The sequence below is a fragment of the Arvicanthis niloticus genome, chromosome 29, assembly GCF_011762505.2.
Source record: "Arvicanthis niloticus isolate mArvNil1 chromosome 29, mArvNil1.pat.X, whole genome shotgun sequence".
NCBI classification, from domain to species: Eukaryota; Metazoa; Chordata; class Mammalia; order Rodentia; family Muridae; genus Arvicanthis; species Arvicanthis niloticus.
Genome location: NC_133437.1, coordinates 1036290 through 1061200, shown reverse-complemented (window position 1 = coordinate 1061200; position 24911 = coordinate 1036290). Strand labels below are relative to the sequence as shown.

The following is a 24911-nucleotide window of genomic DNA, read 5'->3' as shown; positions in this document are numbered from 1 at the left end:
GTGGTATTGCTAGGTCTTCATGTAGATCTATTTCCAATTTTCTGAGCAACTGCCAGTTTGATTTTCAGAGTGGTTGTAATAGTTTGCAATCCCAAGAGCAAGATGTTTCTCTTTCTCCACATTCTTTCCAAAATGTTTTGTCACCTGAGGTTTTGATCTTAGCCATTCTATTTCGTATAAAGTGGAATCTCCAGGTATTTTGGGTTGCATTTCTCTCATCATTAAGGACTTTGAACATTTCTTTAGTTGATTCTCAGCCCTTCAATATTCTTCAGTTGAGAATTCTCAGTTTAGTTCTATACCACATTTTTTTTTTTTTAGTTCTATACACTGTTTTTTTTTTTTTTTTTTTTGATTTGGTTGTATGGTTTTTTGGTGGTTAGCTTCTTGAGTTCTTTATATATTTTGGATATTAGCCCTCTATCAGATATGGGGTTAGTAAAGATTATTTCCCAATTTCTAGGTTGCTGATTTATCTTATTGATTATGTCCTTTGCCTTACATAAGCTTTCCAGTTTCATGAGGTCATATTTAGCAATTCTTGTTCTTAGAGAATGAGCCATTGGAGTTCTTTTTACGAAATTTCTTCCTGTGCCAATGAGTTCAAGGAACTTTCCCACTTTCTTTTCTATTAGATTTAGTGTATCTGGTTTTATGTTGAGGTCCTTGATCTAATTGGACTTGAGCTTTGTGCAAGGTGACAAATATGGGTCTATTTTCATTTTTCTATATCCAGACAGACAGATAAATCAGCACCATTTATTGAAGATGCTTTCTTTTATCCACTGTATATTTATAACGTCTTTGTCAAAGATTAAATATCCATGTGTGGTTCTATTTTGGGCTCTTCAATTCTATTCCATTGATCAATGTGTCTGTTTCTGTACCAATACATGCAGGGTTTTTTTTTTTTTTTATCACTATTGCTCTGTAGTAAAGCTTGAGGTCAGGGATGGTGATTCTCCTAGCCATTCTTTTAATGTTAAGAATTGTTTTTGGCTATTCTTTTTTTTTTTTTTTTTTTTTTTTTTTTTTTTTGCCTTTCTAGATAAATTTGAAAATTGCTCTTTTCATGTGTTTGAGGAACTGTTGGAATTTCATGGGGATTGCATTGGATCTGTAGATTGCTGTTGGTAGTATGGCCATTTTTACTATATTAATTCTGCAAATCCATGAGCATGGAAGATCTCTCCAATTTCTAAGATCTTCTTTGATTTCTTTCTTGAGAGATGTGAAGGTATTGTCATACAGGTATTTTACTTATTTGGTTAGAGTTACCTCAGAATGTTTTAAATTATTTATAACTTTTGTGAAGGAAGTGGTTTCCCTAATGTCTTTCTCAGCCTGTTTATCATTTGTATAAAGTATGGCTACTGATTTATTTGAGTTAATTTATATCTGGGCACTTTGCTGAAGTTGTTTATCAGCTGGAAAAGCTCTCTGGTAGAATGGTTGGGGTTGCTTATGTATACTATCATATCATCTGCAAATAGTGATATCTTTATTTCTTCTTTGTCAATTTGTATCCCCTTGATGTCTTTTTGTTGTTCTAGCTAACACTTAGAGTACTATATTGAGCAGATATGGGGCAAGTTGTCATCCTTGTCTTGACCCTGATTTTAGTGGTATTGCTTCAAGTATGTCTCCATTTAATTTGATATTGGCTATTGGCTTGCTGTATATTGCTTCTATCATATTTAGGTAGAGGTCTTGAATTTCTGTTCTCTCCAGTACTTTTAACATGAAGGGGTGTTGTATTTTGTCAAATGCTTTTTCTGCATCTAAGGAGATGATCATATTTAAAATATCTCCCAACCAAAAAAAAATTCCCAGGGCCAGATGGATTTAGTACAGAATTCTACCAGACTTTCAAAGAAAGTTACCAATATTCCTCAAACTATTCCATTAATTAGGAAGAGAAGGAACACTAACTAATGTGTTCTATGGAGCCATAACTACTTTGATACCTAAACCACAAAAGGACCCAACCAAAAAAAAAAAAAAGAACTTCAGACCACTCTGTCTTTGGTGTCTTAATGGAGGTAGTTTGAGCTTTAAAATGTCTCTTTTAGAACCGTTTTTCTTTTATTCCACAGGTTAAAAGTTGTTTACTTTTAACCTTCATTTGATTGTAGGACACTTTTGTTCTTGACTTTTTCAGTGACTCATTTATCATTTGGTTGTGAGTTGTTAAATCTCCCATGAGTTTGTTTGCATTCTGGAATTTCTCTTTTTATTTATTTTTAGTCATTTCATTGTTGTCAAGTAGAATATAAGAAATTACTTTAACTTATATTGGTTAAGACTTTTCTTTGTGTCATACACACACACACACACACACACACACACACACACACACACACACATTTGAGTGATAGTTCCATGGGCTGCTGTGAAAAATGTGTATTCTGTAGTGTTTAGATTTAGTGTTCTATAGATGTCTGTTAAGCAAGTTTTATCTGAGACATCATTTAATTCTATTTTTTAATGCAATGATGCATTAACTGCTCACAGTGAGACTACTGTTTGTGAATTTATATCTAGTAGTATTTTTTGTGTAGGACTGGGTGGACCTGTGATTAGAATTGCACTGTCTTCTCCATGAATTATTTCTTTAATCAGTACAAAGTAATGTTTATCATTTCTCATTAGATTTTGATTCAAGTCTACTTTGTCAAATTAAATAAGCAAAAAAACTTGCTTTCTAGTTCTATTTGGCTGGAACACTTTGTTTGATCATGTCATGATAGGACCCCATCTATCATTTATGATAACACACAGTAAATATATACTTCTTAATTTTTAATCCAATCTCCTAGCCTGTGTCTTCTTATTCAAGAATTGATATTAATATACAGTTATCATTAATCTGTTAATTCCTGTCATTTTCATGATTCTGTCAAGGTACACGAGCTTGTATTTTATTTCTTATTTACCTATTGCTCTAGTTTGGTTTGTGGTTTCTGTCATAAAATAACCTTACAGAAGCAATTTAGGAGCAAGAAGTGTGTATCTGACTTATACTTTCAGGTCAAATATCTATCTACAGGATAAGTCAGGGAAGTATCTCAAGAAGAAACTGAAATGAAAACAGTTTAGAAATCAGCCTACTAATTTACTCAGTGTCTCACTTCCTATTAGTTTCCTCATACAGACCGGGTCCACATGTTTATGCTGTGGGCCCTACCATCTCAATGATCAATCAACACAATCACTCAAATACACAGCCACAGGCAAATTTGATGGGAGGCAATCTCTTAACTGAGACCAGAAGTTGACACTGTGATGTATCAAGTTGACTGCTGAAACTAATTCATGCTGTTGTGGTTTTATGGATACAATTGTTTTTCTCAAGTCTATTTTGTAGAAGAGACTTGGTGGACATTAATTTATTTCACATGTAAAATATTTATTTCACATATAAAATTTTTGGTTTCTCCTTCAGTTATGACAAGCAGCACTGCTAGGTATAGCACTCTGACTTGTCAGTGGTTTTATTTTTAGAAATACAGATATCCAGCATTCCTGCCTTTAACATTGTAGTTGATGTATCTGTTATTCTGAGAAGACTTCCTTTATATTTGGATTAATGATTCTCTCTTATTGATTTCAAAATACTTTCTTTGTTTGCACAGTCATGAGCAAGAAAAGAATAAATATGCAGGTCATTGCTTTTTTGCCTTCATGTAGATTTTTTTCTTCATTATACTTCTCAGGATCCCCCTGAGTAAGGAATAGCTATTTACCTTGAGAGAAAAGACTTGAGTGGATGGTCGTCAGCTGACATTCATCCTAAAGCCAGGTTCAGAACTAAATGTTCTAGTTAGAATAGATGACAGAGGAGCTGGTTAGTCAACAATAGGATGGACTGGGTATTAGGACTATCCTGTACCTCACCGGTACAAATTGGCATAATTATGCTCTAATTGTATTTTGAGAGAAAAGTTTCATTTTAACAGGAAGGGTGATGTGTAGGAGAAGCTAAGGTAGGAGGAGTACTAAGAGGAAGAAAAGGAGTAAGAAGAGGAGAAGAAGAAGGAGAGGAGAAGCTAGGTGATGAAAGAGAGAAAGAGGGGGGAGACAGGGAGGCAGATATTCATGTATCTCCACCAGTCAAAGATAGTTGTTATATCTAGGTCGGTCAGTGGGTTACACCTCTGATTGAACAATTCCAAACTTATAAAGCCTATGATTAACATATTTTTAAAAAAATGTATAAATGCAAAAAGGAAAAGGGGGCATGGGATAGGGGTTTCCTAAGGGGGGTTGGGGGGGGGGGAATGGGGATAGGGGATGCCATCTGAAGTGTAAATAAAATAACTAATAAAAAAAGAAAAAAAACAAAAACAAAAAAAACTAAAAAACAAAACAAAATAACAAAAAAAGATCTTCTGCAACTGAAGATACAGAAGATCATGAGTCGCCATGTTCATACTAAAAACTAAACCAAGGTGTTGTGTAGGAGTAGCAAGTCATCTCTCCAGTCCTATCACTTTTCAAAACCATCCATTTAAAATAATGCTGCCTATACAGTTTTGAGTGTATGAATATTCAGTGTAGTTGGATAAATATTCATAAAGTAAACTGACTCTCTTTAGGAAGCTGTCAATCACTAGAAGTTCCTCAAAGGTGGCACATCATGAGAAACCGCTTGCTCCATGCTGAGACTCATTCTGGCTTAAACTTGGACAGATCTGTCACATACTGTCACAACTGCTGAGTTCCTATGTCCAACTGCTATGAAGTGTCCAGAAAACACTGTTTTAGTAACGTCATCAAACACCTCTGCCTCTACAATATGTACCATCCTTATCCAAAATAATCCCTGAAACTTGGAGTAAAAGGTTTCATATAGAAGTCCCATTTAGTGTTCAACCACTCCAAAGTCTCTTATTGTCTGTTACTTTAAGAGCTGTGGGTCTTTGAATTAGTCACCGTTCACTGCATAGATAAACTTTTCTGATGCTGGATGAGAGTTGAACTAAACTACAAAGAAAACTCATGAGTTTGTTTCCAAAAATTTTTTAAAGTTAATTTTTGGGATAAATAAGTCTTAGATGTTGGCACTGGTGTCATTCAAAAATAAAGTGAAATTGCATCAAATATTGGGTTCTTCTTCCTGAATTATCTGCTTTCAGAATTTCAGGTAGGCAAGCATTAGATGTTTCTAAGTCATTTGTTTATTCTTAATTTGTTTTTCATATTTTTGTGTATTTTACATAATATTTTTATTCTTTGAAAATTTAAAAGGTGAATAGTGTATTATGTTCTACTAGTTTGCCAATATGCACTCCAACACACCATATATTTCCCAATATGTCCATATCACAACTTAAATTTTTTTCAAAAGACACAAGACACTGAGCCTAATTTGTGATGCTCATGTGTGCAGGAATGTGTAGCCATCCATATGCACATGAGAAACCTAACAGTGGTCTTATAACAAAATGTTGTGGTAGAATTTCTCATCTAGTAGTCATTAACTCCGAATAGATCTTCAATCAGGAGTGGGGTCCCAGGACATCCTTCCCCATTCACCCTGAATTATTAACAGGCTTTATGTTATGCAGTTTTCCTATAGGCAACTATCGATAATATGAACACATTTGAATAACAGCCATCTCATATCCAGAGGACAATTTTAAAGTACTCCACCCCACTCTCTAGCTTATATTTTCTACTTCCTATTCCATGGTATTTCCTGAGCCTTGGGTAGGGGATGATAGAAATCACATCAATGACTGAGCACTTACAATTATGCTGCACACTTTGAACATTTATGAATTTCTGCATTAACTAAGGCTAGCTCAAAAAATAATCTCTAACAAGGGTAAAGAACAGCACAAATCCATGGGTACACATACAAATATTTAGAAGATATTTTGACAATATGACCATTTAGTGAAATGACAGTAGATACCCTAGTTTGGAACTATGACCTCTCCAGCCATGGATTAATTACCAGGTTTATAGTACCAGGCATAAATTTCCTCTTGAGGATTAAGCCTTAAATCCAATCAGACATCATTTAAGTTATTCCATAATAATTGTGTAATTATTTCACTACTAGGAACATCTGTCCAGCCACATCTGTATTGTAGCATGTAAGATCAATGCAGGATAAGAGCATTATGTGGAAAATCAGGGACTAAAAACTGAAAACTAAGAAATGAAAAAGATACCCCCATAGGGAATTTCAGACATAAGTTTGCTGAGTAGAGAGATTCAGTTCAAATTCTTTTGCCTCTTGTCTTACCCACTTGGCAGTGCCCCAAATATTTCTCATAATCAACGAATCTATCTTCAATACATCTTCTAAGGTAATTCTAAAACCTCACAAGCATTCTATCTCTGTCTCTTTCTCTCTCTCTTACACACACACACACACACACACACACACACACACACACACACAAAGGTACCTTATTTCGCTCTCTCACTTTCCTGGTGTAATTATTAATGATGTCATATTGCCTTGTGTCATACCTTCATTAGATTTCAGCCAAATAGGTTTCTGTATTGGTGACAATTTTTCTTTTCAACAACATATAAAATACAATTATCCCATCTCTGTCATCAAAGTTTTCTGTATTCCTAGTACCCTCACTAAGAGGCAGGTGCTTACAGGAATCCTCTCTGGATTTTGTATTTGTGGAATAGATTTCCCCCAGCATGTACTCTTGTCCTTGAAACTCAACAGTAGGATATCTCCTCACTGAATCCATAATAAGTCTTTGTGAAATGAGTTTGTTAATGAACTTGATTTTATCAGTTATTTGTGTATGTGCCTCAAATACCATGTTTAATGCTATCAATACAGACTAGTTAGATTTTTCTTACTGAAGCTTTCTGGTGCTGCTTTCAGAAAAGTGAAGAAAGTCAAGCAGACCTTGTGTTAAGGATTTGTAATTGACACTTTACTTCTCCCTGCATACAGTTCTATATGGATCATGGTTTGAGCATGTTCGTGGCTGGCTGTCCATGAGAAAATGTGACAACTTCCTGGTGCTGTACTATGAAGACATGAAAAAGGTGAGCATCAGTCTTAAGTCACCACACAGCAAAGAACTGGAACCTAGTAAAGAGTAAGGTTACTGAGAACTGTGATCTGTTTGTTTGTTTTGACATTTTAAAAATTACCTTTAATTAATTAAAACAACTTTCAAATGTAAATGTATTTTGATCATATTCACCCTCTCTTCAAGGCCTTTCAGATCTTCCATGCCTCCTTACCCACTATATTTTAAAGTTTTTCTTAAAAAAAACTAAGACAACAAGAAGCTTCCCAAATCAAGAGAAGGAAATATAATAGAATGCAATTTAAAATAATGTTCTGGATAGTTGTGTGTCAACATGTCACAAGCTAGAATCACCTGAGAAGAGGGAACTTTAATTATGAAAATGCCTTTGTAAGACTGGGCTGTAGGCAAACATGCAATGCACTTTCTTATTCATTGATTGAAGCAGGAGGGCCCAACCCCTTGTGGGAGCTGCCATCATTGTATTGTTGAAGAAAATAGGTTGCAAATACTATGGTGAACAAGCAAACAAGCAGCATGCCTCTATTGCCTCAGCATCAGCCCAAACCACCATGTTCCTGAGCTGTTTAACTTCTTATCTTGACTTCCACCAATGCTGAAAAATGTTAAGTGTAAGTCAAATGATGTATGATAAAACAAATACTATCACATCAAAGTTAGACAAGTCAAACCAACAAAAGGAAAAGAGTCCGATTGAAAGCACAAGGATAAGAGACCCACTCATACAGTCACCCAGAAATCTCATGAAAACACTAAACTGGAAGCAATGATAAAAACAAGGAGTATGTGGGAAAGACCCACCTAAGTTCTACCCATGCGCATTCAGTGTCTGAGCATTCATATCTCTTGATGCTTTCAATTTCCTCTTGCTTTTACAGTCTTTCAGCCTTTTCTTCTGCAGGGTCTCCTGAGCTCTGGAAGAAGGGCTTTAATGGAGAAATCCATTTAGGACATCTCACTTTTTTAATGTATAGCTGTAAGTTTCTATATTTGTCCCCATCTTCTGGAAGAGGAAGTTTCTCTGGTGATGCATAAACAAGACACCGTTCTATGCATATAGCAGAATATCATTAGGAGTCATGTTACAATTATTTTTTTCCTTTGTAAGAGCAATATTTGCTTTTACCATAGGTGCCTGGTCTATCTAGTCTCAGGTCCTTGGTCACCCAAAGATATAGGCTCCATCTCATGAAATGAAATTTAAGTCAAATCAGTTACTGATTCATTATTCACAAAAGCTTTGAGCCACCAGTGACATAACTTATCTTACAAGTAGTACACCATTATGAATGGAAGAATTTATGTCTAGCTTAGTATTAATAGTTCTCTTTGTGGAGCATGAGGAGTGCCATTCTGTACTACAGACAACATGATATAAGAGTAGAGATTCTATGTAGGGACCAGATATTTGTACAGGTATTGTCTTTAGCAATGGGAACTTGCTGTCAGTTTGTGGAGAGCAACTTATAGTGTTAGCAACAGTCTGGATTTTTGAGAGGGATTCCCTTGGGCTCTAATTGGCCAAAAACTCAATTAGATACAACCTAATCCTAGTACTAGAATTTTTCATTCATTCTTTCTTTCTTTGTGACAAGAGATGGGCAATATTTGGTGATTTCACTTTGATCACCTTCATATATGCATGAATTTGAGGAAGTTTCCACTGCACTAGGTTTCAATACTACCTCTCAGATACCTCTTAATTTTACCTATCACTGCCTATACTCCCTTCCAAAACCCCCTCTCCCTTCCCCTTTCTCACATAATCCCCTGTCCTAGCCCTTGCAATTCTTTCATAATTTGTTTTATATATTTAATGTTTTGATTATTATGTGCTCAGAGGACTTTCTTTTTTGATCTAATCTACTTGGTGTTCTGTATGCTTGATAAATTTTGATAGGTATCTATTAAATCAGGTATTTTTTCTATGATTTTGTAGAAAATATTTTCTGTGCCTTTGATCTGGGTTTCCTTTTCTTTTTCTATCACTATTAGTCATAGATCTGGTCTTTTCATGGTAGTGACCCAAAGTTCCTGCATATCTGGGGCTGAGAGGAATGGTGAGTGTTGATATCCCAAAAGAAACACACCAGGCTGGGAGTCTTGTCAAAGCAGGATCTCAACTTTATTGCTTTAATCTTTCACTTATATAAACTGGTAGCATAGGGAGAGGGATTTCTGATGAGGTGAGATTATGTAGGAGACAGGGAAGGGTGACAGAGGGTGTGGGGTGACTGACAGGGACAATGGCAAAGCTCTACATTAGCAATGGAGGGGCAGAGGCAGGACCAAACAGGTCTTGCTGAGTCACCCAGGTATGGAAGTGACTGAAACAGGTCTCAAAACTTAAGCCAGCCCTAGTCTCTCCCACAAGGCTGCAGAAACTCTAGCCTGGCTCGAATTTATCCACAATGCCCAAACCAGGGCTGAAATGGGGCCCAACATGGTTTTGGGTTGTGGGAGCTGATAATTAGGAGTGGAGGTGGGCTGGACTAAGTAGAGGAACTTCACAAGAGGAGGGAAATCAGGGTGTTCCACCAGGATCTGCTAAGTCAATCTCCTGGGAATAGAACCAGATAATGAGGGGAGGCCACCTCAGAAGGTTTGATAAAGAGGTTGGGATGAGACTAGGGGATTGGATTTGCAGACTGAAGGGAGAGATGAAGATCTGAAGGTTTTCCCTAATTTCTTTCTTTATCATAATGTGCTATGACTTCCTTGAAAGTGAATTCTGGAGTTGGGAGCTGGGGGAAGCAATTAAACCTCCAAAGTTTGGTGTTCTACTGAAGGGCTAAGTATGAGACTGAGTAATTGTACTTTGAGACATGCTGGGAAAAGTGAAGATCTACTGATAGCCTACCTGTTTCTCTGGTCACTGTGTTCTGTAATTTTGCAGGGAGTGCTAAACCTGGGGGCTGTTATAATTCAATGAGTAGAGGGAGCAATTTTACAAAGGAAAAATATTTTTGATCCACTAGAGAAGGAAAGTGCTTCCACAGGTTTTCTGCTGCAGAGCTAAGGATGAGACTTGTGCATTGGAGCTGGAGTAATAGAGGGAAAGGTGGAGGTCTTCTGTCAGCCCACCTACATCCCTGAAGGGAGTGAGAAAAATAATTGTTAATAAAAAATTAAAGTGCAACCAAACAAAAACTGAAAGATGAAGTTATTCGAATAATCTAACCTCTTAGTGTTATCACTGAGGAAGCAGAAAGTTTACATGTAAAAAAAAAATCTTTCATCAGACTCCTTTTCCCATATGTAGAATGTTTTTTCTTTAATGATCAAGAAATTCAGTTTTCCCTAGGAAAGTTCACTACCTAGCTTTTGCTCCACACTAGTGAAGATTACCATCAGTAACCTTTATGACAATGTAATACATTCTTTTCAGTTATTTTTATGATTGTTTAACATCATATAAAATTTTAAGTGGAACTGGGATAAATATGTTTCAAAAAAGCATTAAACCAGTAAAACCTCCCCAAGGCTAGGGCTAAGATTCAAAGCACAATTTTTGGTGTTCTAAGATTTTACCTGATAATGACTATCTCCTAGGATTAAACTAATTTTGGTAATACACACAGATTCTTGCAACAATCAGAGATCCGAGACAGAAAAATTGTAAATTTGATGCCCAGCTCAGCTTAAACCTGGGTTAATCACTCAAAACAAAATTTCTCCAAAGTATCCCCAATTAATAAATATTAAGGATATTTTTATGAAACTCTTGTAAAGCTGTATTGTTCTCAGTTAGCCTAAGCAAACAGGATTATCTGGCATACACTTTAAACTCTATCAGGGTCTTTGTGTACTTTTTCCTTTCACCTTGATCATTGTCTAGCACCATTTCTATAAGTTTCTTTAAATGTCCTGGGCAGGTTAGGTATGGCTGTACATACTTTCAATGTCAGTACTTAGAAATAAAAAGGCAGATAGATGGATCTCTGATCTCTGTGAGCTTGAGGTATACTTGTTTCCACATCTACTTTCATTACACAAGACAAAACTCCATAGGGGGCCCCTGTCTTAAGAAAAAAATATCAGTATACTTAGTGAGTGTGCTGGCACATACTTGTGACCACATCACTATGGGGTTGGAGGCAGGATGGTCTGAAATTCAAGGTCATTATCCTCTACAGAACAAGTTTAAGCTTAACCTTGGTTTTATGAGAGCTTGTCTCTAATATTTTCTCCTCCCTGAAAAGGAACTCCAGTCTATGTCTTTTAGAGACCAAAAATCAGCCACATTGTAATCCCACTCATATAAATGTTGTGTGTGCGTTCTTACTGCCTATCATCCAGTGCCTTTTTGTGCTTAAACCCCTCTCTCATTTGCTGATGCCCTTTCTTCACATCTCTTTTCTCATCCCCAATATATAGATCCCTTCTTTGCATCTGTTCTCTCAGAACTCTATGTTTACTGCCCACATTTCTGTTTCTTTTTCTTTTAGGATACAAAGGGAACCATAAAGAAGATATGTGACTTTTTAGGGAAAAAATTAGGACCAGATGAACTGGATCTGGTCCTCAAGTACAGCTCTTTCCAAGTCATGAAGGAAAACAACATGTCTAATTTTAGTCTCATCAAATTGGATTTGCATCCTAATGGCTTGAACATCATGAGAAAAGGTAAAGAGATTGTCTAGCTTCAGAGTGTGTCATAACATGTTAAGGGCTTGTTGTGCCTATGAATTTCTAAGAAATTTTTGGGAATGTACTAACAGTCAATACTCATCATTGATAGCTTGTCACAGACATTACAGGGTAATGGTTTGTGGGTTCCTTGTTCTGATGGGTGTCCCACGGTGGTCTCCTGGCTGGGGACAGGGTGAGAGCAGGGAGGGCTTGCTGCTGTCTCCGCACTGCCTCTGGCCTGCATCTCCACTGTCTGTAGGTCTCTGGCCTGGCCTGATGTGGGAGGTCAGAGTCCAAGGACACAGAGTATGGGCAGGAGGAGAGATTGCCTGCCCCCAGTGCCACCTCCGCTGGCTGCCACTGTCACTGATTGGTCTCTCCCAGGTGCTGCACGTGTCTCTCTGAGCTACTGGTCTAGGCCTTGACTGGGCCAATAAGGAGCGGGCTAGCTGGCAAGGAGGCAGCTCGGTGTCCCAGGCAGGTTCCAGGAGAGCAGAGCTCCCTCCACATGTTACATCTCTTGTGACTAAAACTCTCAAACACTAGGATGATTCTTGAGAGTACTTTACTTCCCCTAAATAGAGCCCTTATTTACAGTTTCGGGGTGTGTTAGGGTGTGGCAGCAGATAATGTCTATTGGCTCAGCCTGAGAGTTTGGAGATACCTCATCTGCATGTGGGAGAGTCTGAGGCACTGGTCTTCATGACTGATGGTCAGCAACCTGTCTGTGGGAGGGGCTGTTGCAGGGCTGAAGCTAAATGAAAAGAACCAGGGCTTGGGAGCAGAGGGAACTCCTGCCATCCAATAATGGTCTGGGGTTCCAAGCTCATTCTCGACCAAGTACCTAGCTGCTTCTCACAGCCCACTGCCCTACAATGGTTTATAGAAAAGATGTGGGCTTCAGACACTATGAAGGGTTGATTTATTCTGGGAGATGATCTTAAGATTGGAGATGGTCATGTTCAATAGCTTCAATTTAAAAAATGGGAAAGTAGTCATGTTTCTATGAGGTTTTGAAAAGTTTCCTGTACTGTAATCCTCAACTCTAAAATATAAAAAAGTAAAATGCAGTAGACCAAAGATATATCTAAGATGATAATCAAGAATAACAAAAATTATATTAATATCTGAAAAAGATGTTAAGCAGGTCAAGATTGACGCCCAAGGTAGGCCAAGAGTAGACCCCAAAGGACTATGAAAATTCTCCTGTGTTAAAATCTGATGGTATTTGCCAACCTATGTTTAGATTACTTTAAGTTCATGATCACTGTCTTCTTTCTGAATTGTCTCTCCTGGAAAGGGAATTTTAATCCTCTCTATTTCTGTGCCACCTCTCTATGGTGGGAGCATATTGTGTGTGTGGTTTCATAGCTGTGCAGGTAAGAAGTGACTTTGCCAAAATGAATCAAAGCTTGAACCTTACTCAGACCTGATTAGGTAATGATAGTTGAGATGGAACTCAGAGTAGAAGAAGGAAAGTGTCAAGAGTCAGATATTTAACAATGAATAAAAGCATTGTATAAATTAAGGAAATAAAAAAGTGTTGGGTATAATTTACTTTTACCGATAATTTAAATGCTTCATCATTTACCTTCAGTTCTCCTCTGCACCAGAGTGTGAGATTTGGATACTAACAATATAAGGATATCAGGAGTTTTCATAGATGAAATGTAGTCAAAGTAGCTATCAGATTGTATTTAATCCAGTAGTCTTAGTATCCTCATAATAGGAAATTTTGACTCAGATTTAAGCACAGTAATATGTCACCACTCACTAAAAGAAAATGTGTGTCTATTCATTAAAGATCAAGACTTCTGGAAAAATACACTTCTATTATCAGATGACCTCAGGCTATTGCACTCCAGACTCTCTGAAGACATACTTATCTGCAATGAAGGTCTCACCTAAGAGAAGTTGTCTATTCTTAGATTTCCTAAAATGAATCAGTATTTGGCAGAGGTAAAACAGTATATGAACATAAAAGTGTGTTATTAAATACCCAAAGAAAAGAATAAGCTCTGTTAATAGCAAAGGGAGAAGGAAACTGACAAGAAAATCTTTAACAGAGACACATCAGAGCAGAGAGAATAGAATTTAAGACAAAATTCCATGAGGACAATTGTTTCTGCTTTTCCAGGAAGATTTTTCTAGGATGAGAACACACTTGAACTTAATCTTTTCCAAATACACATAGTATTTGTTATGTAGCATAGATGATAGGAGAAAAACATGCATGCATACATACATACATACATACGAACAGAAAATGAACAGAAATTGTAATATAGTTCTGTGAAAATACTTGATCAGATTTCATGAGTGTTTTGTAATTGAATTATCCCAATGATTATATGTAGCATAGTTTTTTGCATATAAAGACAAATTTTAATAATCCTTGGGGGTTATTTTTTATACTAGTGTGGCACATAGCTAGTAAGTCATGTACATCCTGAAACCAGGTAACTGACGGGGGACACCAACTTTATTATCCATTTGTTTTACTACTTCATTATAGAAGATAATGAAATGGGTATGTCTGGAAACAATTTTGAAAGGAAAAAGTATATAATGATAATATTTGTCTTCTCAATTCTTATATTAGATTGATTCCATTTTTGAATAATAATTCAAAAATGAATTTTTTGAATTATGAAAGTATGAACAAATCAAAGGTTAATTCTAAAACCAATTTCATTGTTTACCATTAGATAACCTAATCCCCTAAATTATAAAGCACTAGAAACTGTATTAAGTGTTAGACTTGTCTTATTCAGGAGGAATTCACTAATCCTATTTTTCCATATCCTTTAATTGTTCTTCTCAAGACACAAGTACACTATCTTTTATTTCCTCCAGAGAGTTACTTTGTCAGCTTTACCAGGGATAATCAATCATTAAAGTTGCTGAGATGAATATGGTTTTACCCTTCAAGCAATAATTTTCCACATGCAATTATAGTCATTATGATTCCATATTTAGACACCGCAGGAAATGCAGACTAGAGAGATGTTCACCCTCATTCAGCTATTGTTTTGTTGACAAGACTTTTTAAAAAAGGGAATGCCAAAATCAAGAAATTTATAGAAAATATCTTCTGACAAACCTCAAAAGTCTCAGCCTTAAATACTTCATAGTGTATGTTTACTGGACATAGTACATGGGCTATTAATCATTTTCACTGGTATCTTCAAAAGACATTAATCAGAGACACAATGGGAAGATGACTTTAAGAACATAGGAAGAAGCCTGCCATTTGCAGGCCATAAAGAAAAGCCTACAAAGATATGAACAACATCCTGATGTGAGACCTGCAGCCTCCAAAACTATGAGGAAGTTCCTTTTCAACAAGAATTAAGCCACCAAACATTAAGTTTATCCTGCCATCTGACACACAAGAGTTCGGGGAGAATTTTAGAAAAAAAAGAATGAAAATAAATGTACATCTCTAAGGTGAACAGGATTTTGATATAGGTGGATTTAGAACTCAATGTGTGTACCTCCAAAAGTGTGGTTTTCTCAGATGGACTGATTTATTACATTGGGAAGCCATATTAAAATTTTGAGATTCTTGTAGTCCAACATCTATTTGGTTTGGCTTATCAGGATCCAGGCATGTTGTGGAAAACAATAAGAAAACATGTTCTAATAATGAAGAAAATAAGCAACATGAGAGTAGCAATGGATACTGATAGGTACCTATCTTATTAGATGACACTTTTATATTCATATCAATTAATGGCATATGAATATGTTGTATTAGTAGTTTATAGTTTTAGGATTTTTTAAAAATATTTTCTTTAAAACAGACCACTGGGGAATTAAAATTAACATATGTGGATGATACAGAAAAAAAGTAATGTAATAAAGAAAAATATGACTTCTATGGACACTCATTTTGTATTCAAATCCACATCCATCACTATCACACTGGGTAACACGTCAAGGACTAACTTTTCCTCATCAGAAAAATTAGAGCACTCCCTATACAATTCTCACAGCTTCAGGAATTCATTTAAAAAATCCATCACTGAGTATGTCCTATATATCTGGGACTCTTTGCAAAATGAACCATTTAGTAATTTAAGTAACACACATTTTCAAATATGTTAGATGCATATTCAGTGTGTATATTCAAAGCGGAAATTCATGGAACGTGTCACAGTGCCATAGCTAGGAAATAAAGCATGGATGGGGCCTTCTGAGTTGTAAATGGAGTAAAGATGCAAAAAGAAGGTTACAGTGTCATTAATAAAGAGACAAAGAGCAAGATGTAATTATATGAAAGATATTAGCCCACTGGGGTGAAGGAAGACACAACACAACATGAGCATTTGGACAATCTCTAGGGCTAAACCTGACGACCTTCTGGAATGGAGTGGTGAAAACCAATGTATGGTCAGAATAGACAGTGCTATAAAGGACAGGATCTGAAATTATATAAATCTTCATGTGTTACAAAACACCATGGATGAGTGAAACAGAAGTCTTGCAATGTTCTTAGTTAAGAGTGGCTGTGTCCCCTGTATCTGGTGAGAAAATCATGACAGCTGAAATACTGCTCATAACTGTGTGTATCTGCAGCATTCATGTGAACCCACACACAATAAAGTAAAAACTATTTTAAGATATTATTTAAAAGTTGCTAGTATATTGTGAAGAACTTCTATAAGTAAATACTAAACTATTGAAGTCTGGGTCATTGAGAGGATAAACACTATTGAGTTTGATAGTGTGATGGAAACAGGTTTGATGGCAAGCAGGAATAATCTGCATATATAAAATGCCAAGCCAGTGTTGCTTCTTTTAGATTGTCTAGCATATAGTTCGGGAGAGAAAAAGGTGGGACATAATTTTCACAGAGGTAAAAATGAGTATATATGATTTCAGGGCTTAAGAAGGTTTCTATAGAAAATGGTAGTTTACTTTGTTAATTGTGTGGCCTTTATCAAACAGAAGGTAAGAACATATGATGGGAGGAGCTAGAGCAGTGTTACGACCATTATTAATCCTCCTATGTATCTGCTTCACATTTTCCAGGCACAACTGGCGACTGGAAGAATCACTTCACAGTAGCCCAAGCTGAAGTTTTTGATAAAGTATTCCAGGAGAAAATGGCTGGTTTCCCTCCAGGGATGTTCCCATGGGAATAAGTTTTCAAAACTTTTAAATATTGCATGAACACTGATGTTTATGTTCCTGTTGTTCTATATGTGAATAACAGAATGTGGTCATATAATAAAACTTGTTGTGAAATTGTGAAGGTGATTTTTTTTAAAGATAGTGTTACTAATTCTAGTAATAGCAATAGTAGTGTCGGTGGAGGGGATGGTGGTGGTGGTAGTGGTGGTAGTATTGGTGGTGGTATGTGTGCCTTTCTCTTTGTAGTATCTTCAGAGACCAGAAGAGTGCATTGGTTCTGAGGAACCTATAGTTGCATGTAGGTATAAACTTCCTTCTTTGTGTCCTAGGAAGTAATCTCAGGCCCTCTGCCTAAGCAATACAGTACTAAGAATATCTCGTCATCTTTGAGAGACATCTCTTCAGCCTAGAATTATGGAGTCTTGAGACATCAAATTTTGCTCCTTTTATTGCTATTTTTTGTGTATTATCAATAATTCCAATTTACTTCATAGAATTCCAGCTGAAAACATTTTATTTTCATTTAAATAAGTCATTTATTTGGGGTTTTATTTACTTAGATTGGACATCATGAAAGTTTCTAAGTGTGATGCTATGGAAATTAAACAAGTATTACTCAGTATTTATGTATTTATCAAACTTTGTAAGAATACCAGCTTAATTATTTGTTGATGAAACATGTATGTATATTCTTTTTTCTTTGGTTTCATTTATTTATCAATTCACTTTACATCCTGGTTGTAGCCAACTTTCTCCTTTCCTCTCAATCCCATACTCACCACTTTCTCCCTCCATCCCCTCTCCTCTTCTCCTCAAGGAAAGGGAGCTCATCCAACCCACCAACCCAAGGACAAACCTACCAATGCACATTAAATTGCATCAGGACAAAATGCATCCTGTCCCACTGAGGCCAGACATGGAAGCCCAACTGTGACCTGTGCCAACTGTGATCATCTCGCCAGCAAGAAGGCACGTGGGCACCAGGATCCTTCTGCAGCAAGTGTTTATTGTGGTGGAAAGAGGAAGACTCTGAACCCTGAAAAGGCGCTGCCTATATACACCCTAGAGTGGCGTGTTCACTTTTAATTGGCTGCTTGCTCATTACCTCATATTACACCTCAGGTTGGGCAGTGACTTGGCGCACTTTCACCACTTGCACATACGTAGTCCACTTATTACTTGCGGGAGCACCGGATGCCAGCGCCACCTTGTAATGGTGAACGTTGTCACCGCTCACCGCGGCTCTCTACATCTTCCCCCTTTTTGTTTTATAAAGATGGAACTGCCTTTGGCCTATCTAGTGCGGCACCAATCAAGATTCGAACTCAAGCCTGATCAAGCAAACTCCATCTTGGGGGAATAAGTGATCAAGAGCTTACAGCCCGAAGATTCTCCCTTACCCTACCAGGTGCAATGGAAACAAGTCCTCTGGGTGCAAGGGCTAAGGGGATGTAAAGAGGAATTGACACCCATCCCTGTGCAATGGAATATAGTTCTCAGGAGTGCAAGGGCTGTCAACCTACTATTCAGGTACCACAGCTATTCAGGCAAGGGCTGGCTAGACTTGGACCTCTCATCGACCCAGTGCAATGGGCTGAACCCTTGGGGTGCATCGACTGAGGGACTCAGTCATCAGTTACTTTCTTAACATAGATAGCCAAATTTCAGGGGATGATCCTTGTTCCAAGGCTACGAGTGCTTGGGTAATAACGACCTTGTCACGTTTTTGTTGGGCTCTGAGTTTGCAGACCAACCATAGTATAAGCACTAATCCACAACATAGGGCTGCACCAAACAGGCCCACCCCCGCCCACTCTTTAAAGAAAGAAAAGGCTGAAGAAATCCAGGAGGAGAGTCCTTCAGTCAATGACAGGTCCACTTGTGTCGAGTTGATGGCTATCACTGCCGCTCACAATGATTCAAGAGTCTCATCAAATCCTTCCGACCACTTTCCTGCAAGGTATAAAGATAATTTTCTAGACAAGTTAGCTGCTCGTGTGTAATTATCATATTGTACACTGGTAATACACAGGGCGCCTAACCTTCTTTCGCACCCCAATTGGGCTAATAAGAAGAGAATATCCAATCTTTCTTCTACTGAATCAATGTGCTGATTGACCACCATCAACCCGCCTTTTAACTGGGCACTAGCAGAAGTATGAAGGTCAACTGCGTCTGCCACTGTTGCGGATAGTTGATTTAAAACTGCACCTGTTTGGACTGTGGTTGACAGCGATTCTGGTGGCTGTAGCTGCATCCGCACTAATGGAGATCGCCGCTATAATAGCTGCAGTTATCCCAAAATCTCTTTTTTGTCTGAATAATGACAAAGTAGATGGGGTTTCCACGAGAACAGGGATACATCGTGGCACTCTAGCAATCATGGCATGCCTTGCTTGTTCGGCAGCCCAACACTGAGACATTATGCAAGAATCATTAGTGCAATTTTCAAATGAGGAATTTGAAAGAATAAACAGGAAGGGGGGATAGACACATACCGGGGTAGGTGAGAAGTCAATTTGCTTTTGAGTTTTATTAACCCCAGTAATTTCTGTAGTAGAATTAACGTGTACACCTGAGGTTCCATCAGGTCCCTGAGTTGGTATCTTATGATAGTGATAAAATTTGGAAATGCCATTAAAGAAGGCCTTTCCTGTGGTTCCACCCTGAATAAAAACAAATGGACTGAGATCTGTACAACTACCATTAATTCCACACAGTAGCCATTTATGGAAAAGATGTGTCCCAAAATCTTGTATGAACATCCCCTGTTTCATATCCCATTCTCCCCCCCCCCCCCGTCGGACCTCATATTAGGGGAGAAGGAAAAGGTCTTATCCTGGTTTGCCCAGCTAGTAAGAGAGGACTGACAATCAGACCAAGGAGGAATGTTTTCCTCATTATTTAGACTACAATAGGGAGCAATCCTAGGTTGAGGAGGACATTCCTTATAAGTGGCTCCAGGCAATATAAAGGTACCATTGATCCAAATTGCCTCTTGCCAAAAGGTTTTGCTTGTAATGGCTATATCAGAGTTACTGGTATTCTGGGTAGTGTGCAACCAGCCTCCTTGTTGGTCATCAAACATTCCCAAGGCCTGGCTTACTAACTTGATACAGCCTCCATCTTTCTCAAATTGGAAGCAGAGAGAGCCTTTCTCTATCAGGGAACGATTCTCTCCTAAAGGTGCCCAAACAGGGTCATATGGGAGATATGGCAATTCCACAGTTTTGTTAGTTATAAAAAACTTAGGGAAAACAACTGAATTATGTCTGATTGGCATAGGCTTTGGATAGGCAGATAATATAGCCCATCGTTGTTCCCCCCATATACTAGGGATCCAAATTTGGAGGATCCAAATAAGGACTGAAAATGTCTGCAGATGAATCCTTCGGGGGGTCATCTTCAGGTGCCACGAGTCATCATGTCAGTCACTCTGGTAGCCAAAATGGGTTTCTTCCTGTGGAAAAACACAAACAGCTCCCCTGGATCTTATTAAAATGGGATCTGGGCCTTTCCATTGACCAGTCAAGACGTCTTTCCATTTGACCATCTCCTTTGGCCTGTCAGGCTCTAAACAATGATGGTCAGCCACCGTATGGCCCTGACTGTCCAGATTTAAAAAATTAAGAGTAAAGAGTGCTATAGAGATGCTTACTCGTGGCACTGAGGGTAGCGCCTCCTCGACTCCCCCTTTTTGTTTTATTAAATAAGACTTGAGTGTGCGATGAGCCCGTTCTATAATGCCTTGTCCTTGAGGGTTATAAGGGAGACCCGTCAGATGGGTCACCCCCATTTGGCGACAGAATTGTCCAAACTTTTGAGAAGTGTAAGCTGGTCCATTGTCAGTTTTAAGGATTTTAGGCTTTCCCCAGGCACTCCATGCCTCGCGACAATGCTGAATAACATGGGCCGCCTTTTCTCTGGCTAATGGAGAAGCAAATATAATTCCAGAACAAGTATCAGTGGAAACATGTAAATATTGCAATTTGCCAAAGGATGGGATGTGAGTAACATCCATTTGCCAAATCTATAGTGGCCAGATTCCTTGAGGGTTAATTCCAACATGAGGCACAGGTAAGAATTGACAGAAATTCTGACATTGAGTTACTATATCTCTAGCCTCTTTTCTAGTTATGTCAAATCGACAACGTAACGTCTCAGCTGTCACATGAAATCTTTTATGAAAGTCTTTAGCCAAGTCCAATTTTGGCAAGAGGGCAATCGTAATCAACTTTGTGGCTCGATCTGCCAGATCATTTCCGTGGGACATGGGTCCCAGTAGACCTGAGTGAGCCCTAATATGTGTAATAAAAATAGGGAATCTTCTATTAACCAAGGTAAGCTGAATCTTTTGAAAAACTTCTACAAGTCTACTGGATGTCCTAATTGGTCCAGCCACTTCTAAAACTTTAACTGCATTTACTACATAAAAGGAATCTGAAACAATATTTAAGGGACCTGGAAAAATTTCCAGAACCTCTAACACCACTAAACATTCAACAATTTGAGGTGAGGTTTCATGGTATTGTTTGGATGTGACTTTGTTATTAACCACATAGGCACCCACTCCTGTTTTTGACCCGTCTGTATAAACTACCACTCCATCTAGGAATGGTTCCTGAGATACAATGCGTGGAAATACAATAGCTTGAGTTAAGGCAAATTGTAAAATGGGATGTTTGGAATAGTGATTATCTATCTGACCATTAAAGGAAGTGACCAACACCGCCCAAACATCAGAGGTAGCAGTTAATATTTGGACTTGATGGGCAGTATATGGCACTATTAAAACCTTAGGTCCCCTTCCAAAATGGGTAATGGCTGCTTTTAGCCCACAAAGGGCAAGCTGAGCAACTGCATCTGGATACCATTTAATAATCTTTGTGGGAAAAGTATTGGGATGAATCCATAACAAGGGCCCATCCTGCCACAACACAGCAGTTGGTAAGTGTCTAGTTTTAAAAACACATAAGTCAAAGGCTTTGGTTTCATCTATGCATTTTAGCTGGGCATCTTGTAAGGCATCTTCTACCACTTGTAGGGTGCGGCTTGCAGCCAGTGTTAAGGCTCTTGGTGAGGAAATATGAGCATTCCCTTCCAAAATATCAAACAAAGGTTTTAATTCAGCAGATGGAATTTTCAGGAATGGTCTCAACCAATTTATATCACCCAATAATTTTTGAAAATCATTCAAAGTGTGCAAATGGTCTCTGCGAATCTCTAATTTCTGAGGAACTATTTTTTTCTGGGTAAATAACTGTTCCTAGAAAGGAGCCTATTTCTGAAATTTGAACTTTCTCAGTAGCAACATGTAGGCCCCACTGTCCCAGGGTTTTTAGTAATAAAGGGTATGAGGTCTACAAAATAACTAATTCCTTATGGCACATAAGAATGTCATCCATATAATGGATCAGTAACAAGGAGGGAAATTGTTTCCTAACTGGCTCAAGGGCCATTTGTACATACAGCTGACACATGGTGGGGCTATTGGCCATGCCTTGAGGCAAAACTTTCCACTGATATCTTTTGTCTGGTTCAAGGTGATTAACAGCAGGTAAGGTAAATGCAAATCTTTGTCTGTCTTGCGGGCATAAAGGAATGGAGAAAAAACAATCTTTAATGTCTATAATTATAATCCTCCATTGCTTAGGTAAAGCAGAGAGCAGAGGTAAGCCTCGTTGCACAGAGCCAAATAGCCACATCTGCGCATTAATGGCCCTCAGATCATGGAGAAGTCTCCATTTTCCTGACTTCTTTTTTATGACAAAAATAGGTGTATTCCAAAGAGAGGTGGAAGGCTCTAAATGACCAAGCTGTACTTGTTCTTTAATCAGCCTTGTAGCAGCTTCCAATTTCTCAGAGGATAGGGACCATTGAGGAACTCACATGGCCTCCTCCATAAGCCAGGGTATGGGCATAGAACTCTCAATGGCAACTAGGAAAAAACCCAAACCTTGTCTTCCTGTATTACACTCTTGTGAGATTGGGCTTAATCTTCCTTGTTCTTTTCTGCTAAGGCCTTTTCCTTCCTTATATCCCATCCTTTTCATATTATCAATAGCTTTTTGAGAATACTCATTAGTTAATGTTAATCCTAAGTCTTGTAAGATGTCTCTTCCCCAGAGATTAATGGGGGAGAGGAAGCACATAAAGTATAAAGCTTCCTTTTTGACCTTCTGGTGCCTGCGAAGTCAATGAGCATGAACTGACTGCGGGGCTGGCTTCATATCCCAACCCTTGTAAGGAGTGGAACGATTGTGTAACAGGCCACACCTTAGGCCACCAGTTGGAGGAAATAATACTTTTATCAGCTCCTGTGTCCAAAATTCCGATAAAGTTCTTCCCCTCTATCATTAATTGCAAGGTGGGTCTAGTTTTAAGGTCAACTACCAAGTAAGTGAAGTCAGTTCCTGAAGAACCAAGTCCATTGGCACCTCTAGGCACCCCGGTGAATGGGAAACAATTATGAAAACTTGGAGGGACAACCAGTTGAGCAATTCTATCCCCAGGAGAGATAGAAAATATGCCTTGTGTACAAGAGCAGAGAACTTGAAGTTCCCCAGTATAGTCTTGGTCTATCACACCAGGATGAACCACAAGCCCCTTCAAGGTAAGAGAGGAGCCACCTAGAATAAGGCCGACACTTCCCTGAGGCAGGGGACCTTTAAAATCAACCGGGACAGGCTGCATGACCACATGTGGCATTAGTAAGAATTGGGAGGTGGAACGGAGGTCCAATCCTGTGGAGCCTCTTGTAGCTCTGCGGCTAGAGATGTCCTCCAGTTGCCAACTTGTGTCCCATAGTTTTGGGGGCCCTGGGATCTGGGGCCTGGAAACCCATTTTTTGGAATACCTTCATCTCTTCCCACTGGTGGGAAATCATGTTGAATAAGCTTTCCTTGAATATCTCTAACTGAGCGACACTCATTAGCCCAATGATAACCTTTTCTGCATTTGGTACAAAGCCCTGGAGTTCTTTTTTGCGTGGAAGCATGACATTCTTGTTTCAAATGACCCAGTTTGCCAGAGTTATAGCAGACTTTACAGCCGCCAGGACTTGCGCAGTTTTGGCTTTGTAAGATAGCTGCTGCAAGGTCGGCATTAGTAAGCAGGCCTCCAAGTCTTTGGCAAATCTTTATCCAGTCTGTCAACCCTTTGCTTCTTCTAGGGGTAATGACTGCCTTGCACTCTGGTGAGGCATTTTCATACACCAGTTGTTCGCTCCGGGTCTCCAAAAATCCTGCCTTCTGCTTCTGTCATCCTAGCCACAAAGTCTGAGAATGGCTCTTGGGGGCCTTGTAATATTTTTGTTAGGTGTCCCCCGGCCTCACCTTTCTTTGAGAGGGCCTTCCATGCTTTAATAGTGGCAGCGGAGATCTCGCCATATGCTCCCCAATTGTAGTCTGGTAGTCTGTCTGATTATTAACAAACCGTCCTTGCCCTGTTAACAATTCAAACGTCCACTGTCTTTGATTGCCTTCCACATTGGTGTTGGCCCTTGCCTGTACTTGAGAAGCATCATGCCATAAGGCTTTCCATTCCATGTACTGTCCCATATTAGGGAGATCAGCTTTTACTGTATTTTGCCAATCATTCGGAGTCATCGCCATAGTGGCAAGTCTCTCAAGCTGCATGACTGTAAAATTAGCATCAACTCCATATCTGTTAACTGATTCAGCAAGTTCCTTAATAGGGGTATATTCTACCGGTGCGTGGATGCGACCTCTCTCCGCAGCCTCAAACACTGGAAAGGCTTGTAATAACTTTCTTTTATCTCCCTTTGAAAGGAAGGAGTCTGAGCAGCACTTGTCCGCATAAGGTGGAGGGGCGCTGGGGAGAATAGGTCGGGAGGGCGCAACAGGCTGAGAGGCCATGCGGTTCCTATCTCCTGTTTTCTTTTGCTTTCGATTTTGCAGCGGCAGCCGCTCATCTGGATGGTACCTTTCCTCCTCATAGCAGGCTGCCTCTTCATCTAAGTCTTCCTCCTCAGAGGGGCTTAGTTCCTCCGACTCAGAGCTATCAAGCCCTAAGGCCTCCAGTTCTTTTACTGGATAAAGAGGTTTCTTTTCCGGGGCCTTTTCTCCCTCCTTACGCTTC

The 24911-nt window shown here is 38.7% G+C and overlaps 1 protein-coding gene across 2 annotated transcripts in view; it reads left to right on the top strand.

Moving 5' to 3' along the window:
- The window catches only part of LOC143440323 (sulfotransferase 2A2-like), a 29846-nt gene extending 10344 nt beyond the window's left edge, over window positions 1–19502 (top strand). The window contains exons 4-6 of one of the 2 annotated variants that reach the window (XM_076926991.1): window positions 6938–7032; window positions 11489–11666; window positions 17629–19502. In XM_076926991.1, coding sequence (XP_076783106.1) covers window positions 6938–7032; window positions 11489–11666; window positions 17629–17684 — 329 coding nt within the window. In that variant the 3' untranslated portion in view covers window positions 17685–19502. Of the gene's footprint in view, window positions 1–6937; window positions 7033–11488; window positions 11667–16709; window positions 16933–17628 lie in introns of those variants that run through there. The other variant, XM_076926990.1, reaches the window with a different exon arrangement.
- Window positions 19503–24911: the final 5409 nt, after the last annotated feature.